The sequence below is a fragment of the Salvelinus fontinalis genome, chromosome 21, assembly GCF_029448725.1.
Source record: "Salvelinus fontinalis isolate EN_2023a chromosome 21, ASM2944872v1, whole genome shotgun sequence".
Classification (NCBI taxonomy): Eukaryota; Metazoa; Chordata; class Actinopteri; order Salmoniformes; family Salmonidae; genus Salvelinus; species Salvelinus fontinalis.
This window is the reverse complement of record NC_074685.1, coordinates 10918395-10935118: the sequence shown is the minus strand read 5'-3', so window position 1 is coordinate 10935118 and position 16724 is coordinate 10918395. Positions and strand designations below refer to the sequence as shown.

The 16724-nt window shown below is 46.0% G+C and overlaps 1 protein-coding gene across 4 annotated transcripts in view; it reads left to right on the top strand.

The window, feature by feature from the left end:
- The window catches only part of LOC129818151 (transportin-1-like), a 91134-nt gene that overhangs the window by 36086 nt on the left and 38324 nt on the right, over positions 1-16724 (top strand). For all 4 annotated transcript variants that reach the window (XM_055873802.1, XM_055873800.1, XM_055873799.1 and 1 more), the window contains exons 14-15: positions 850-1021; positions 1401-1487. In XM_055873802.1, the coding sequence (XP_055729777.1) occupies positions 850-1021; positions 1401-1487 (259 nt within the window). The remainder of the gene's footprint in view (positions 1-849; positions 1022-1400; positions 1488-16724) is intronic.

Below are 16724 nucleotides of genomic sequence, written 5' to 3'. Positions count from 1 at the left end.
TTATCCCCCTCCTCTATCCCCCTCCCTCTCCTGCCTTATCCCTCTCTCTCTCCTGCCTTATCCCCCTCCTCTATCCCCCTCTCTCTCCTGCCTTATCCCCCTCCTCTATCCCCCTCTCTCTCCTGCCTTATCCCCCTCCTCTCCCCCCTCTCTCTCCTGCCTTATCCCCGTCCTCTCTCCCCCTCTTTCTCCTGCCTTATCCCCGTCCTCTCTCCCCCTCTTTCTCCTGCCTTATCCCCCTCCTCTATCCCCCTCTCTCTCCTGCCTTATCCCCGTCCTCTCTCCCCCTCTCTCTCTCTCCGGCCTTATCCCCCTCCTCTCTCCCCCTTTCTCTCTCTCCTGCCTTATCCCCCTCCTCTATCCCCCCCTCTCTCCTGCCTTATCCCCCTACTCTATCCCCCTCTTTCTCCTGCCTTATCCCCCTCCTCTATCCCCCTCTCTCTCCTGCCTTATCTCCGTCCTCTCTCCCCCTCTCTCTCTCTCCGGCCTTATCCCCCTCCTCTCTCCCCCTCTCTCTCTCTCCTGCCTTATCCCCGTCCTCTCTCCCCCTCTCTTTCTCTCCTGCCTTATCCCCCTCCTCTCTCCCCCTCTCTCTCTCTCCTGCCTTATCCCCCTTCTCTATCCCCCTCTCTCTCTCTCCTGCCTTATCCCCCTCCTCTCTCCCCCTCTCTTTCTCTCCTGCCTTATCCCCCTCTCCTGCCTTATCCCCCTCTCCCGCCTTATCCCCCTCTCCCCCTCTCCCGCCTTATCCCCCTCTCCCCCTCTCCCGCCTTATCCCCCTCCTCTCTTTCTCTCCTGCCTTATCCCACTCCTCTCTCCCCCTCTCTTTCCACTATCTCTCCCCCCCAGTGCCTTTGCCACTCTGGAAGAAGAGGCATGTACAGAGTTGGTTCCCTATCTGGCCTACATCCTGGACACTCTGGTGTTTGCCTTCAACAAGTACCAACACAAGAACCTGCTTATACTGTACGATGCTATAGGGACGCTTGCTGACTCCGTGGGACACCACCTCAACAAGCCGGTACACACATACACACACACACTACGTACGCTCTCTGTCTCCCAATGATGTCACAGCTATGACTCGAGCAAAACCGCATTTGCATGTAGTTTCTCCTTTCAGCTGTGTGTTTATTGTGTTGTCTAATGTGGGCTTTACTGTATGTGTTTAGTTGTGTGGTCTAATGTGGGCTTTACTGTATGTGTTTTGTTGTGTTGTCTAATGTGGGCTTTACTGTATGTGTTTAGTTGTGTGGTATAATGTGGGCTTTACTGTATGTGTTTAGTTGTGTGGTCTAATGTGGGCTTTACTGTATGTGTTTAGTTGTGATGTCTAATGTGGGCTTTACTGTATGTGTTTAGTTGTGTGGTCTAATGTGGGCTTTACTGTATGTGTTTAGGAGTACATTCAGATGCTGATGCCTCCACTGATAGCAAAGTGGAACCAGCTGAAGGACGAAGACAAGGATCTGTTCCCTTTACTAGAGGTGAGCCTCACTGTCCTCTAATAATGTTCCCTTTACTAGAGGTGAGCCTCACTGTCCTCTAATAATGTTCCCTTTACTAGAGGTGAGCCTCACTGTCCTCTAATAATGTTCCCTTTACTAGAGGGGAGCCTCACTGTCCTCTAATAATGTTCCCTTTACTAGAGGTGAGCCTCACTGTCCTCTAATAATGTTCCCTTTACTAGAGGTGAGCCTCACTGTCCTCGAATAATGTTCCCTTTACTAGAGGTGAGCCTCACTGTCCTCGAATAATGTTCCCTTTACTAGAGGGGAGCCTCACTGTCCTCTAATAATGTTCCCTTTACTAGAGGGGAGCCTCACTGTCCTCTAATAATGTTCCCTTTACTAGAGGGGAGCCTCACTGTCCTCTAATAATGTTCCCTTTACTAGAGGGGAGCCTCACTGTCCTCTAATAATGTTCCCTTTACTAGAGGGGAGCCTCACTGTCCTCTAATAATGTTCCCTTTACTAGAGGGGAGCCTCACTGTCCTCTAATAATGTTCCCTTTACTAGAGGTGAGCCTCACTGTCCTCTAATAATGTTCCCTTTACTAGAGGGGAGCCTCACTGTCCTCTAATAATGTTCCCTTTACTAGAGGTGAGCCTGACTGTCCTCTAATAATGTTCCCTTTACTAGAGGGGAGCCTCACTGTCCTCTAATAATGTTCCCTTTACTAGAGGGGAGCCTCACTGTCCTCTAATAATGTTCCCTTTACTAGAGGTGAGCCTCACTGTCCTCTAATAATGTTCCCTTTACTAGAGGGGAGCCTCACTGTCCTCTAATAATGTTCCCTTTACTAGAGGGGAGCCTCACTGTCCTCTAATAATGTTCCCTTTACTAGAGGGGAGCCTCACTGTGCTCTAATAATGTTCCCTTTACTAGAGGGGAGCCTCACTGTCCTCTAGTAATGTTCCCTTTACTAGAGGGGAGCCTCACTGTCCTCTAATAATGTTCCCTTTACTAGAGGGGAGCCTCACTGTCCTCTAATAATGTTCCCTTTACTAGAGGTGAGCCTCACTGTCCTCTAATAATGTTCCCTTTACTAGAGGTGAGCCTCACTGTCCTCTAATAATGTTCCCTTTACTAGAGGGGAGCCTCACTGTCCTCTAATAATGTTCCCTTTAATAGAGGTGAGCCTCACTGTCCTCTAATAATGTTCCCTTTACTAGAGGGGAGCCTCACTGTCCTCTAATAATGTTCCCTTTACTAGAGGTGAGCCTCACTGTCCTCTAATAATGTTCCCTTTACTAGAGGGGAGCCTCACTGTCCTCTAATAATGTTCCCTTTACTAGAGGGGAGCCTCACTGTCCTCTAATAATGTTCCCTTTACTAGAGGGGAGCCTCACTGTGCTCTAATAATGTTCCCTTTACTAGAGGGGAGCCTCACTGTCCTCTAATAATGTTCCCTTTACTAGAGGTGAGCCTCACTGTCCTCTAATAATGTTCCCTTTACTAGAGGTGAGCCTCACTGTCCTCTAATAATGTTCCCTTTACTAGAGGTGAGCCTCACTGTCCTCTAATAATGTTCCCTTTACTAGAGGTGAGCCTCACTGTCCTCTAATAATTTTCCCTTTACTAGAGGAGAGCCTCACTCTCCTCTAATAATGTTCCCTTTACTAGAGGTGAGCCTCACTGTCCTCTAATAATGTTCCCTTTACTAGAGGTGAGCCTCACTGTCCTCTAATAATGTTCCCTTTACTAGAGGTGAGCCTCACTGTCCTCTAATAATGTTCCCTTTACTAGAGGGGAGCCTCACTGTCCTCTAATAATGTTCCCTTTACTAGAGGTGAGCCTCACTGTCCTCTAATAATGTTCCCTTTACTAGAGGGGAGCCTCACTGTCCTCTAATAATGTTCCCTTTACTAGAGGGGAGCCTCACTGTCCTCTAATAATGTTCCCTTTACTAGAGGGGAGCCTCACTGTCCTCTAATAATGTTCCCTTTACTAGAGGGGAGCCTCACTGTCCTCTAATAATGTTCCCTTTACTAGAGGTGAGCCTCACTGTCCTCTAATAATGTTCCCTTTACTAGAGGGGAGCCTCACTGTCCTCTAATAATGTTCCCTTTACTAGAGGTGAGCCTCACTGTCCTCTAATAATGTTCCCTTTACTAGAGGGGAGCCTCACTGTCCTCTAATAATGTTCCCTTTACTAGAGGTGAGCCTCACTGTCCTCTAATAATGTTCCCTTTACTAGAGGGGAGCCTCACTGTCCTCTAATAATGTTCCCTTTACTAGAGGTGAGCCTCACTGTCCTCTAATAATGTTCCCTTTACTAGAGCGAGCCTCACTGTCCTCTAATAATGTTCCCTTTACTAGAGGGGAGCCTCACTGTCCTCTAATAATGTTCCCTTTACTAGAGGGGAGCCTCACTGTCCTCTAATAATGTTCCCTTTACTAGAGGTGAGCCTCACTGTCCTCTAATAATGTTCCCTTTACTAGAGGGGAGCCTCACTGTCCTCTAATAATGTTCCCTTTACTAGAGGGGAGCCTCACTGTCCTCTAATAATGTTCCCTTTACTAGAGGGGAGCCTCACTGTCCTCTAATAATGTTCCCTTTACTAGAGGGGAGCCTCACTGTCCTCTAATAATGTTCCCTTTACTAGAGGGGAGCCTCACTGTCCTCTAATAATGTTCCCTTTACTAGAGGTGAGCCTCACTGTCCTCTAATAATGTTCCCTTTACTAGAGGGGAGCCTCACTGTCCTCTAATAATGTTCCCTTTACTAGAGGGGAGCCTCACTGTCCTCTAATAATGTTCCCTTTACTAGAGGGGAGCCTCACTGTCCTCTAATAATGTTCCCTTTACTAGAGGGGAGCCTCACTGTCCTCTAATAGTGTTCCCTTTACTAGAGGGGAGCCTCACTGTCCTCTAATAATGTTCCCTTTACTAGAGGTGAGCCTCACTGTCCTCTAATAATGTTCCCTTTACTAGAGGTGAGCCTCACTGTCCTCTAATGTTCCCTTTACTAGAGGTGAGCCTCACTGTCCTCTAATAATGTTCCCTTTACTAGAGGTGAGCCTCACTGTCCTCTAATAATGTTCCCTTTACTAGAGGGGAGCCTCACTGTCCTCTAATAATGTTCCCTTTACTAGAGGGGAGCCTCACTGTCCTCTAATAATGTTCCCTTTAATAGAGGGGAGCCTCACTGTCCTCTAATAATGTTCCCTTTAATAGAGGGGAGCCTCACTGTCCTCTAATAATGTTCCCTTTACTAGAGGGGAGCCTCACTGTCCTCTAATAATGTTCCCTTTACTAGAGGTGAGCCTCACTGTCCTCTAATATTGTTCCCTTTACTAGAGGGGAGCCTCACTGTCCTCTAATAATGTTCCCTTTACTAGAGGGGAGCCTCACTGTCCTCTAATAATGTTCCCTTTACTAGAGGGGAGCCTCACTGTCCTCTAATAATGTTCCCTTTACTAGAGGTGAGCCTCACTGTCCTCTAATAATGTTCCCTTTACTAGAGGCGAGCCTCACTGTCCTCTAATAATGTTCCCTTTACTAGAGGGGAGCCTCACTGTCCTCTAATAATGTTCCCTTTACTAGTTGTGAGCCTCACTGTCCTCTAATAATGTTCCCTTTACTAGAGGTGAGCCTCACTGTCCTCTAATAATGTTCCCTTTACTAGAGGGGAGCCTCACTGTCCTCTAATAATGTTCCCTTTACTAGAGGTGAGCCTCACTGTCCTCTAATAATGTTCCCTTTACTAGAGGTGAGCCTCACTGTCCTCTAATAATGTTCCCTTTACTAGAGGTGAGCCTCACTGTCCTCTAATAATGTTCCCTTTACTAGAGGAGAGCCTCACTCTCCTCTAATAATGTTCCCTTTACTAGAGGTGAGCCTCACTGTCCTCTAATAATGTTCCCTTTACTAGAGGTGAGCCTCACTGTCCTCTAATAATGTTCCCTTTACTAGAGGTGAGCCTCACTGTCCTCTAATAATGTTCCCTTTACTAGAGGGGAGCCTCACTGTCCTCTAATAATGTTCCCTTTACTAGAGGGGAGCCTCACTGTCCTCTAATAATGTTCCCTTTACTAGAGGGGAGCCTCACTGTCCTCTAATAATGTTCCCTTTACTAGAGGTGAGCCTCACTGTCCTCTAATAATGTTCCCTTTACTAGAGGGGAGCCTCACTGTCCTCTAATAATGTTCCCTTTACTAGAGGTGAGCCTCACTGTCCTCTAATAATGTTCCCTTTACTAGAGGGGAGCCTCACTGTCCTCTAATAATGTTCCCTTTACTAGAGGTGAGCCTCACTGTCCTCTAATAATGTTCCCTTTACTAGAGGGGAGCCTCACTGTCCTCTAATAATGTTCCCTTTACTAGAGGTGAGCCTCACTGTCCTCTAATAATGTTCCCTTTACTAGAGGGGAGCCTCACTGTCCTCTAATAATGTTCCCTTTACTAGAGGTGAGCCTCACTGTCCTCTAATAATGTTCCCTTTACTAGAGGCGAGCCTCACTGTCCTCTAATAATGTTCCCTTTACTAGAGGGGAGCCTCACTGTCCTCTAATAATGTTCCCTTTACTAGAGGGGAGCCTCACTGTCCTCTAATAATGTTCCCTTTACTAGAGGTGAGCCTCACTGTCCTCTAATAATGTTCCCTTTACTAGAGGGGAGCCTCACTGTCCTCTAATAATGTTCCCTTTACTAGAGGGGAGCCTCACTGTCCTCTAATAATGTTCCCTTTACTAGAGGGGAGCCTCACTGTCCTCTAATAATGTTCCCTTTACTAGAGGGGAGCCTCACTGTCCTCTAATAATGTTCCCTTTACTAGAGGTGAGCCTCACTGTCCTCTAATAATGTTCCCTTTACTAGAGGTGAGCCTCACTGTCCTCTAATAATGTTCCCTTTACTAGAGGGGAGCCTCACTGTCCTCTAATAATGTTCCCTTTACTAGAGGGGAGCCTCACTGTCCTCTAATAATGTTCCCTTTACTAGAGGGGAGCCTCACTGTCCTCTAATAATGTTCCCTTTACTAGAGGGGAGCCTCACTGTCCTCTAATAATGTTCCCTTTACTAGAGGGGAGCCTCACTGTCCTCTAATAATGTTCCCTTTACTAGAGGTGAGCCTCACTGTCCTCTAATAATGTTCCCTTTACTAGAGGTGAGCCTCACTGTCCTCTAATGTTCCCTTTACTAGAGGTGAGCCTCACTGTCCTCTAATAATGTTCCCTTTACTAGAGGTGAGCCTCACTGTCCTCTAATAATGTTCCCTTTACTAGAGGGGAGCCTCACTGTCCTCTAATAATGTTCCCTTTACTAGAGGGGAGCCTCACTGTCCTCTAATAATGTTCCCTTTACTAGAGGGGAGCCTCACTGTCCTCTAATAATGTTCCCTTTACTAGAGGGGAGCCTCACTGTCCTCTAATAATGTTCCCTTTACTAGAGGGGAGCCTCACTGTCCTCTAATAATGTTCCCTTTACTAGAGGTGAGCCTCACTGTCCTCTAATAATGTTCCCTTTACTAGAGGGGAGCCTCACTGTCCTCTAATAATGTTCCCTTTACTAGAGGGGAGCCTCACTGTCCTCTAATAATGTTCCCTTTACTAGAGGGGAGCCTCACTGTCCTCTAATAATGTTCCCTTTACTAGAGGTGAGCCTCACTGTCCTCTAATAATGTTCCCTTTACTAGAGGCGAGCCTCACTGTCCTCTAATAATGTTCCCTTTACTAGAGGGGAGCCTCACTGTCCTCTAATAATGTTCCCTTTACTAGAGGTGAGCCTCACTGTCCTCTAATAATGTTCCCTTTACTAGAGGTGAGCCTCACTGTCCTCTAATAATGTTCCCTTTACTAGAGGGGAGCCTCACTGTCCTCTAATAATGTTCCCTTTACTAGAGGTGAGCCTCACTGTCCTCTAATAATGTTCCCTTTACTAGAGGTGAGCCTCACTGTCCTCTAATAATGTTCCCTTTACTAGAGGTGAGCCTCACTGTCCTCTAATAATGTTCCCTTTACTAGAGGTGAGCCTCACTGTCCTCTAATAATGTTCCCTTTACTAGAGGGGAGCCTCACTGTCCTCTAATAATGTTCCCTTTACTAGAGGTGAGCCTCACTGTCCTCTAATAATGTTCCCTTTACTAGAGGGGAGCCTCACTGTCCTCTAATAATGTTCCCTTTACTAGAGGTGAGCCTCACTGTCCTCTAATAATGTTCCCTTTACTAGAGGGGAGCCTCACTGTCCTCTAATAATGTTCCCTTTACTAGAGGGGAGCCTCACTGTCCTCTAATAATGTTCCCTTTACTAGAGGGGAGCCTCACTGTCCTCTAATAATGTTCCCTTTACTAGAGGGGAGCCTCACTGTCCTCTAATAATGTTCCCTTTACTAGAGGTGAGCCTCACTGTCCTCTAATAATGTTCCCTTTACTAGAGGTGAGCCTCACTGTCCTCTAATAATGTTCCCTTTACTAGAGGTGAGCCTCACTGTCCTCTAATAATGTTCCCTTTACTAGAGGTGAGCCTCACTGTCCTCTAATAATGTTCCCTTTACTAGAGGGGAGCCTCACTGTCCTCTAATAATGTTCCCTTTACTAGAGGTGAGCCTCACTGTCCTCTAATAATGTTCCCTTTACTAGAGGTGAGCCTCACTGTCCTCTAATAATGTTCCCTTTACTAGAGGTGAGCCTCACTGTCCTCTAATAATGTTCCCTTTACTAGAGGGGAGCCTCACTGTCCTCTAATAATGTTCCCTTTACTAGAGGGGAGCCTCACTGTCCTCTAATAATGTTCCCTTTACTAGAGGGGAGCCTCACTGTCCTCTAATAATGTTCCCTTTACTAGAGGGGAGCCTCACTGTCCTCTAATAATGTTCCCTTTACTAGAGGGGAGCCTCACTGTCCTCTAATAATGTTCCCTTTACTAGAGGTGAGCCTCACTGTCCTCTAATAATGTTCCCTTTACTAGAGGGGAGCCTCACTGTCCTCTAATAATGTTCCCTTTACTAGAGGTGAGCCTCACTGTCCTCTAATAATGTTCCCTTTACTAGAGGGGAGCCTCACTGTCCTCTAATAATGTTCCCTTTACTAGAGGTGAGCCTCACTGTCCTCTAATAATGTTCCCTTTACTAGAGGGGAGCCTCACTGTCCTCTAATAATGTTCCCTTTACTAGAGGTGAGCCTCACTGTCCTCTAATAATGTTCCCTTTACTAGAGGGGAGCCTCACTGTCCTCTAATAATGTTCCCTTTACTAGAGGGGAGCCTCACTGTCCTCTAATAATGTTCCCTTTACTAGAGGGGAGCCTCACTGTCCTCTAATAATGTTCCCTTTACTAGAGGGGAGCCTCACTGTCCTCTAATAATGTTCCCTTTACTAGAGGTGAGCCTCACTGTCCTCTAATAATGTTCCCTTTACTAGAGGTGAGCCTCACTGTCCTCTAATAATGTTCCCTTTACTAGAGGGGAGCCTCACTGTCCTCTAATAATGTTCCCTTTACTAGAGGTGAGCCTCACTGTCCTCTAATAATGTTCCCTTTACTAGAGGTGAGCCTCACTGTCCTCTAATAATGTTCCCTTTACTAGAGGGGAGCCTCACTGTCCTCTAATAATGTTCCCTTTACTAGAGGTGAGCCTCACTGTCCTCTAATAATGTTCCCTTTACTAGAGGTGAGCCTCACTGTCCTCTAATAATGTTCCCTTTACTAGAGGTGAGCCTCACTGTCCTCTAATAATGTTCCCTTTACTAGAGGTGAGCCTCACTGTCCTCTAATAATGTTCCCTTTACTAGAGGGGAGCCTCACTGTCCTCTAATAATGTTCCCTTTACTAGAGGTGAGCCTCACTGTCCTCTAATAATGTTCCCTTTACTAGAGGGGAGCCTCACTGTCCTCTAATAATGTTCCCTTTACTAGAGGTGAGCCTCACTGTCCTCTAATAATGTTCCCTTTACTAGAGGGGAGCCTCACTGTCCTCTAATAATGTTCCCTTTACTAGAGGGGAGCCTCACTGTCCTCTAATAATGTTCCCTTTACTAGAGGGGAGCCTCACTGTCCTCTAATAATGTTCCCTTTACTAGAGGGGAGCCTCACTGTCCTCTAATAATGTTCCCTTTACTAGAGGTGAGCCTCACTGTCCTCTAATAATGTTCCCTTTACTAGAGGTGAGCCTCACTGTCCTCTAATAATGTTCCCTTTACTAGAGGTGAGCCTCACTGTCCTCTAATAATGTTCCCTTTACTAGAGGTGAGCCTCACTGTCCTCTAATAATGTTCCCTTTACTAGAGGGGAGCCTCACTGTCCTCTAATAATGTTCCCTTTACTAGAGGTGAGCCTCACTGTCCTCTAATAATGTTCCCTTTACTAGAGGTGAGCCTCACTGTCCTCTAATAATGTTCCCTTTACTAGAGGTGAGCCTCACTGTCCTCTAATAATGTTCCCTTTACTAGAGGGGAGCCTCACTGTCCTCTAATAATGTTCCCTTTACTAGAGGGGAGCCTCACTGTCCTCTAATAATGTTCCCTTTACTAGAGGGGAGCCTCACTGTCCTCTAATAATGTTCCCTTTACTAGAGGTGAGCCTCACTGTCCTCTAATAATGTTCCCTTTACTAGAGGGGAGCCTCACTGTCCTCTAATAATGTTCCCTTTACTAGAGGTGAGCCTCACTGTCCTCTAATAATGTTCCCTTTACTAGAGGGGAGCCTCACTGTCCTCTAATAATGTTCCCTTTACTAGAGGTGAGCCTCACTGTCCTCTAATAATGTTCCCTTTACTAGAGGGGAGCCTCACTGTCCTCTAATAATGTTCCCTTTACTAGAGGTGAGCCTCACTGTCCTCTAATAATGTTCCCTTTACTAGAGGGGAGCCTCACTGTCCTCTAATAATGTTCCCTTTACTAGAGGTGAGCCTCACTGTCCTCTAATAATGTTCCCTTTACTAGAGGGGAGCCTCACTGTCCTCTAATAATGTTCCCTTTACTAGAGGGGAGCCTCACTGTCCTCTAATAATGTTCCCTTTACTAGAGGGGAGCCTCACTGTCCTCTAATAATGTTCCCTTTACTAGAGGTGAGCCTCACTGTCCTCTAATAATGTTCCCTTTACTAGAGGGGAGCCTCACTGTCCTCTAATAATGTTCCCTTTACTAGAGGGGAGCCTCACTGTCCTCTAATAATGTTCCCTTTACTAGAGGGGAGCCTCACTGTCCTCTAATAATGTTCCCTTTACTAGAGGGGAGCCTCACTGTCCTCTAATAATGTTCCCTTTACTAGAGGTGAGCCTCACTGTCCTCTAATAATGTTCCCTTTACTAGAGGTGAGCCTCACTGTCCTCTAATAATGTTCCCTTTACTAGAGGGGAGCCTCACTGTCCTCTAATAATGTTCCCTTTACTAGAGGGGAGCCTCACTGTCCTCTAATAATGTTCCCTTTACTAGAGGGGAGCCTCACTGTCCTCTAATAATGTTCCCTTTACTAGAGGGGAGCCTCACTGTCCTCTAATAATGTTCCCTTTACTAGAGGGGAGCCTCACTGTCCTCTAATAATGTTCCCTTTACTAGAGGTGAGCCTCACTGTCCTCTAATAATGTTCCCTTTACTAGAGGTGAGCCTCACTGTCCTCTAATAATGTTCCCTTTACTAGAGGTGAGCCTCACTGTCCTCTAATAATGTTCCCTTTACTAGAGGTGAGCCTCACTGTCCTCTAATAATGTTCCCTTTACTAGAGGTGAGCCTCACTGTCCTCTAATAATGTTCCCTTTACTAGAGGGGAGCCTCACTGTCCTCTAATAATGTTCCCTTTACTAGAGGGGAGCCTCACTGTCCTCTAATAATGTTCCCTTTACTAGAGGGGAGCCTCACTGTCCTCTAATAATGTTCCCTTTACTAGAGGGGAGCCTCACTGTCCTCTAATAATGTTCCCTTTACTAGAGGGGAGCCTCACTGTCCTCTAATAATGTTCCCTTTACTAGAGGGGAGCCTCACTGTCCTCTAATAATGTTCCCTTTACTAGAGGGGAGCCTCACTGTCCTCTAATAATGTTCCCTTTACTAGAGGTGAGCCTCACTGTCCTCTAATAATGTTCCCTTTACTAGAGGTGAGCCTCACTGTCCTCTAATAATGTTCCCTTTACTAGAGGTGAGCCTCACTGTCCTCTAATAATGTTCCCTTTACTAGAGGTGAGCCTCACTGTCCTCTAATAATGTTCCCTTTACTAGAGGGGAGCCTCACTGTCCTCTAATAATGTTCCCTTTACTAGAGGGGAGCCTCACTGTCCTCTAATAATGTTCCCTTTACTAGAGGGGAGCCTCACTGTCCTCTAATAATGTTCCCTTTACTAGAGGGGAGCCTCACTGTCCTCTAATAATGTTCCCTTTACTAGAGGTGAGCCTCACTGTCCTCTAATAATGTTCCCTTTACTAGAGGGGAGCCTCACTGTCCTCTAATAATGTTCCCTTTACTAGAGGGGAGCCTCACTGTCCTCTAATAATGTTCCCTTTACTAGAGGTGAGCCTCACTGTCCTCTAATAATGTTCCCTTTACTAGAGGTGAGCCTCACTGTCCTCTAATAATGTTCCCTTTACTAGAGGGGAGCCTCACTGTCCTCTAATAATGTTCCCTTTACTAGAGGTGAGCCTCACTGTCCTCTAATAATGTTCCCTTTACTAGAGGTGAGCCTCACTGTCCTCTAATAATGTTCCCTTTACTAGAGGTGAGCCTCACTGTCCTCTAATAATGTTCCCTTTACTAGAGGGGAGCCTCACTGTCCTCTAATAATGTTCCCTTTACTAGAGGTGAGCCTCACTGTCCTCTAATAATGTTCCCTTTACTAGAGGTGAGCCTCACTGTCCTCTAATAATGTTCCCTTTACTAGAGGTGAGCCTCACTGTCCTCTAATAATGTTCCCTTTACTAGAGGGGAGCCTCACTGTCCTCTAATAATGTTCCCTTTACTAGAGGGGAGCCTCACTGTCCTCTAATAATGTTCCCTTTACTAGAGGGGAGCCTCACTGTCCTCTAATAATGTTCCCTTTACTAGAGGTGAGCCTCACTGTCCTCTAATAATGTTCCCTTTACTAGAGGGGAGCCTCACTGTCCTCTAATAATGTTCCCTTTACTAGAGGTGAGCCTCACTGTCCTCTAATAATGTTCCCTTTACTAGAGGGGAGCCTCACTGTCCTCTAATAATGTTCCCTTTACTAGAGGTGAGCCTCACTGTCCTCTAATAATGTTCCCTTTACTAGAGGGGAGCCTCACTGTCCTCTAATAATGTTCCCTTTACTAGAGGTGAGCCTCACTGTCCTCTAATAATGTTCCCTTTACTAGAGGGGAGCCTCACTGTCCTCTAATAATGTTCCCTTTACTAGAGGTGAGCCTCACTGTCCTCTAATAATGTTCCCTTTACTAGAGCGAGCCTCACTGTCCTCTAATAATGTTCCCTTTACTAGAGGGGAGCCTCACTGTCCTCTAATAATGTTCCCTTTACTAGAGGTGAGCCTCACTGTCCTCTAATAATGTTCCCTTTACTAGAGGGGAGCCTCACTGTCCTCTAATAATGTTCCCTTTACTAGAGGTGAGCCTCACTGTCCTCTAATAATGTTCCCTTTACTAGAGGTGAGCCTCACTGTCCTCTAATAATGTTCCCTTTACTAGAGGTGAGCCTCACTGTCCTCTAATAATGTTCCCTTTACTAGAGGGGAGCCTCACTGTCCTCTAATAATGTTCCCTTTACTAGAGGGGAGCCTCACTGTCCTCTAATAATGTTCCCTTTACTAGAGGGGAGCCTCACTGTCCTCTAATAATGTTCCCTTTACTAGAGGTGAGCCTCACTGTCCTCTAATAATGTTCCCTTTACTAGAGGGGAGCCTCACTGTCCTCTAATAATGTTCCCTTTACTAGAGGTGAGCCTCACTGTCCTCTAATAATGTTCCCTTTACTAGAGGGGAGCCTCACTGTCCTCTAATAATGTTCCCTTTACTAGAGGTGAGCCTCACTGTCCTCTAATAATGTTCCCTTTACTAGAGGGGAGCCTCACTGTCCTCTAATAATGTTCCCTTTACTAGAGGTGAGCCTCACTGTCCTCTAATAATGTTCCCTTTACTAGAGGGGAGCCTCACTGTCCTCTAATAATGTTCCCTTTACTAGAGGTGAGCCTCACTGTCCTCTAATAATGTTCCCTTTACTAGAGCGAGCCTCACTGTCCTCTAATAATGTTCCCTTTACTAGAGGGGAGCCTCACTGTCCTCTAATAATGTTCCCTTTACTAGAGGGGAGCCTCACTGTCCTCTAATAATGTTCCCTTTACTAGAGGTGAGCCTCACTGTCCTCTAATAATGTTCCCTTTACTAGAGGGGAGCCTCACTGTCCTCTAATAATGTTCCCTTTACTAGAGGGGAGCCTCACTGTCCTCTAATAATGTTCCCTTTACTAGAGGGGAGCCTCACTGTCCTCTAATAATGTTCCCTTTACTAGAGGGGAGCCTCACTGTCCTCTAATAATGTTCCCTTTACTAGAGGTGAGCCTCACTGTCCTCTAATAATGTTCCCTTTACTAGAGGTGAGCCTCACTGTCCTCTAATAATGTTCCCTTTACTAGAGGGGAGCCTCACTGTCCTCTAATAATGTTCCCTTTACTAGAGGGGAGCCTCACTGTCCTCTAATAATGTTCCCTTTACTAGAGGGGAGCCTCACTGTCCTCTAATAATGTTCCCTTTACTAGAGGGGAGCCTCACTGTCCTCTAATAATGTTCCCTTTACTAGAGGGGAGCCTCACTGTCCTCTAATAATGTTCCCTTTACTAGAGGTGAGCCTCACTGTCCTCTAATAATGTTCCCTTTACTAGAGGTGAGCCTCACTGTCCTCTAATAATGTTCCCTTTACTAGAGGTGAGCCTCACTGTCCTCTAATAATGTTCCCTTTACTAGAGGTGAGCCTCACTGTCCTCTAATAATGTTCCCTTTACTAGAGGGGAGCCTCACTGTCCTCTAATAATGTTCCCTTTACTAGAGGGGAGCCTCACTGTCCTCTAATAATGTTCCCTTTACTAGAGGGGAGCCTCACTGTCCTCTAATAATGTTCCCTTTACTAGAGGGGAGCCTCACTGTCCTCTAATAATGTTCCCTTTACTAGAGGGGAGCCTCACTGTCCTCTAATAATGTTCCCTTTACTAGAGGTGAGCCTCACTGTCCTCTAATAATGTTCCCTTTACTAGAGGGGAGCCTCACTGTCCTCTAATAATGTTCCCTTTACTAGAGGGGAGCCTCACTGTCCTCTAATAATGTTCCCTTTACTAGAGGGGAGCCTCACTGTCCTCTAATAATGTTCCCTTTACTAGAGGTGAGCCTCACTGTCCTCTAATAATGTTCCCTTTACTAGAGGGGAGCCTCACTGTCCTCTAATAATGTTCCCTTTACTAGAGGGGAGCCTCACTGTCCTCTAATAATGTTCCCTTTACTAGAGGTGAGCCTCACTGTCCTCTAATAATGTTCCCTTTACTAGAGGTGAGCCTCACTGTCCTCTAATAATGTTCCCTTTACTAGAGGGGAGCCTCACTGTCCTCTAATAATGTTCCCTTTACTAGAGGTGAGCCTCACTGTCCTCTAATAATGTTCCCTTTACTAGAGGTGAGCCTCACTGTCCTCTAATAATGTTCCCTTTACTAGAGGTGAGCCTCACTGTCCTCTAATAATGTTCCCTTTACTAGAGGTGAGCCTCACTGTCCTCTAATAATGTTCCCTTTACTAGAGGGGAGCCTCACTGTCCTCTAATAATGTTCCCTTTACTAGAGGTGAGCCTCACTGTCCTCTAATAATGTTCCCTTTACTAGAGGGGAGCCTCACTGTCCTCTAATAATGTTCCCTTTACTAGAGGTGAGCCTCACTGTCCTCTAATAATGTTCCCTTTACTAGAGGGGAGCCTCACTGTCCTCTAATAATGTTCCCTTTACTAGAGGGGAGCCTCACTGTCCTCTAATAATGTTCCCTTTACTAGAGGGGAGCCTCACTGTCCTCTAATAATGTTCCCTTTACTAGAGGGGAGCCTCACTGTCCTCTAATAATGTTCCCTTTACTAGAGGTGAGCCTCACTGTCCTCTAATAATGTTCCCTTTACTAGAGGTGAGCCTCACTGTCCTCTAATAATGTTCCCTTTACTAGAGGTGAGCCTCACTGTCCTCTAATAATGTTCCCTTTACTAGAGGTGAGCCTCACTGTCCTCTAATAATGTTCCCTTTACTAGAGGGGAGCCTCACTGTCCTCTAATAATGTTCCCTTTACTAGAGGTGAGCCTCACTGTCCTCTAATAATGTTCCCTTTACTAGAGGTGAGCCTCACTGTCCTCTAATAATGTTCCCTTTACTAGAGGTGAGCCTCACTGTCCTCTAATAATGTTCCCTTTACTAGAGGGGAGCCTCACTGTCCTCTAATAATGTTCCCTTTACTAGAGGGGAGCCTCACTGTCCTCTAATAATGTTCCCTTTACTAGAGGGGAGCCTCACTGTCCTCTAATAATGTTCCCTTTACTAGAGGGGAGCCTCACTGTCCTCTAATAATGTTCCCTTTACTAGAGGGGAGCCTCACTGTCCTCTAATAATGTTCCCTTTACTAGAGGTGAGCCTCACTGTCCTCTAATAATGTTCCCTTTACTAGAGGGGAGCCTCACTGTCCTCTAATAATGTTCCCTTTACTAGAGGTGAGCCTCACTGTCCTCTAATAATGTTCCCTTTACTAGAGGGGAGCCTCACTGTCCTCTAATAATGTTCCCTTTACTAGAGGTGAGCCTCACTGTCCTCTAATAATGTTCCCTTTACTAGAGGGGAGCCTCACTGTCCTCTAATAATGTTCCCTTTACTAGAGGTGAGCCTCACTGTCCTCTAATAATGTTCCCTTTACTAGAGGGGAGCCTCACTGTCCTCTAATAATGTTCCCTTTACTAGAGGGGAGCCTCACTGTCCTCTAATAATGTTCCCTTTACTAGAGGGGAGCCTCACTGTCCTCTAATAATGTTCCCTTTACTAGAGGGGAGCCTCACTGTCCTCTAATAATGTTCCCTTTACTAGAGGTGAGCCTCACTGTCCTCTAATAATGTTCCCTTTACTAGAGGTGAGCCTCACTGTCCTCTAATAATGTTCCCTTTACTAGAGGGGAGCCTCACTGTCCTCTAATAATGTTCCCTTTACTAGAGGTGAGCCTCACTGTCCTCTAATAATGTTCCCTTTACTAGAGGTGAGCCTCACTGTCCTCTAATAATGTTCCCTTTACTAGAGGGGAGCCTCACTGTCCTCTAATAATGTTCCCTTTA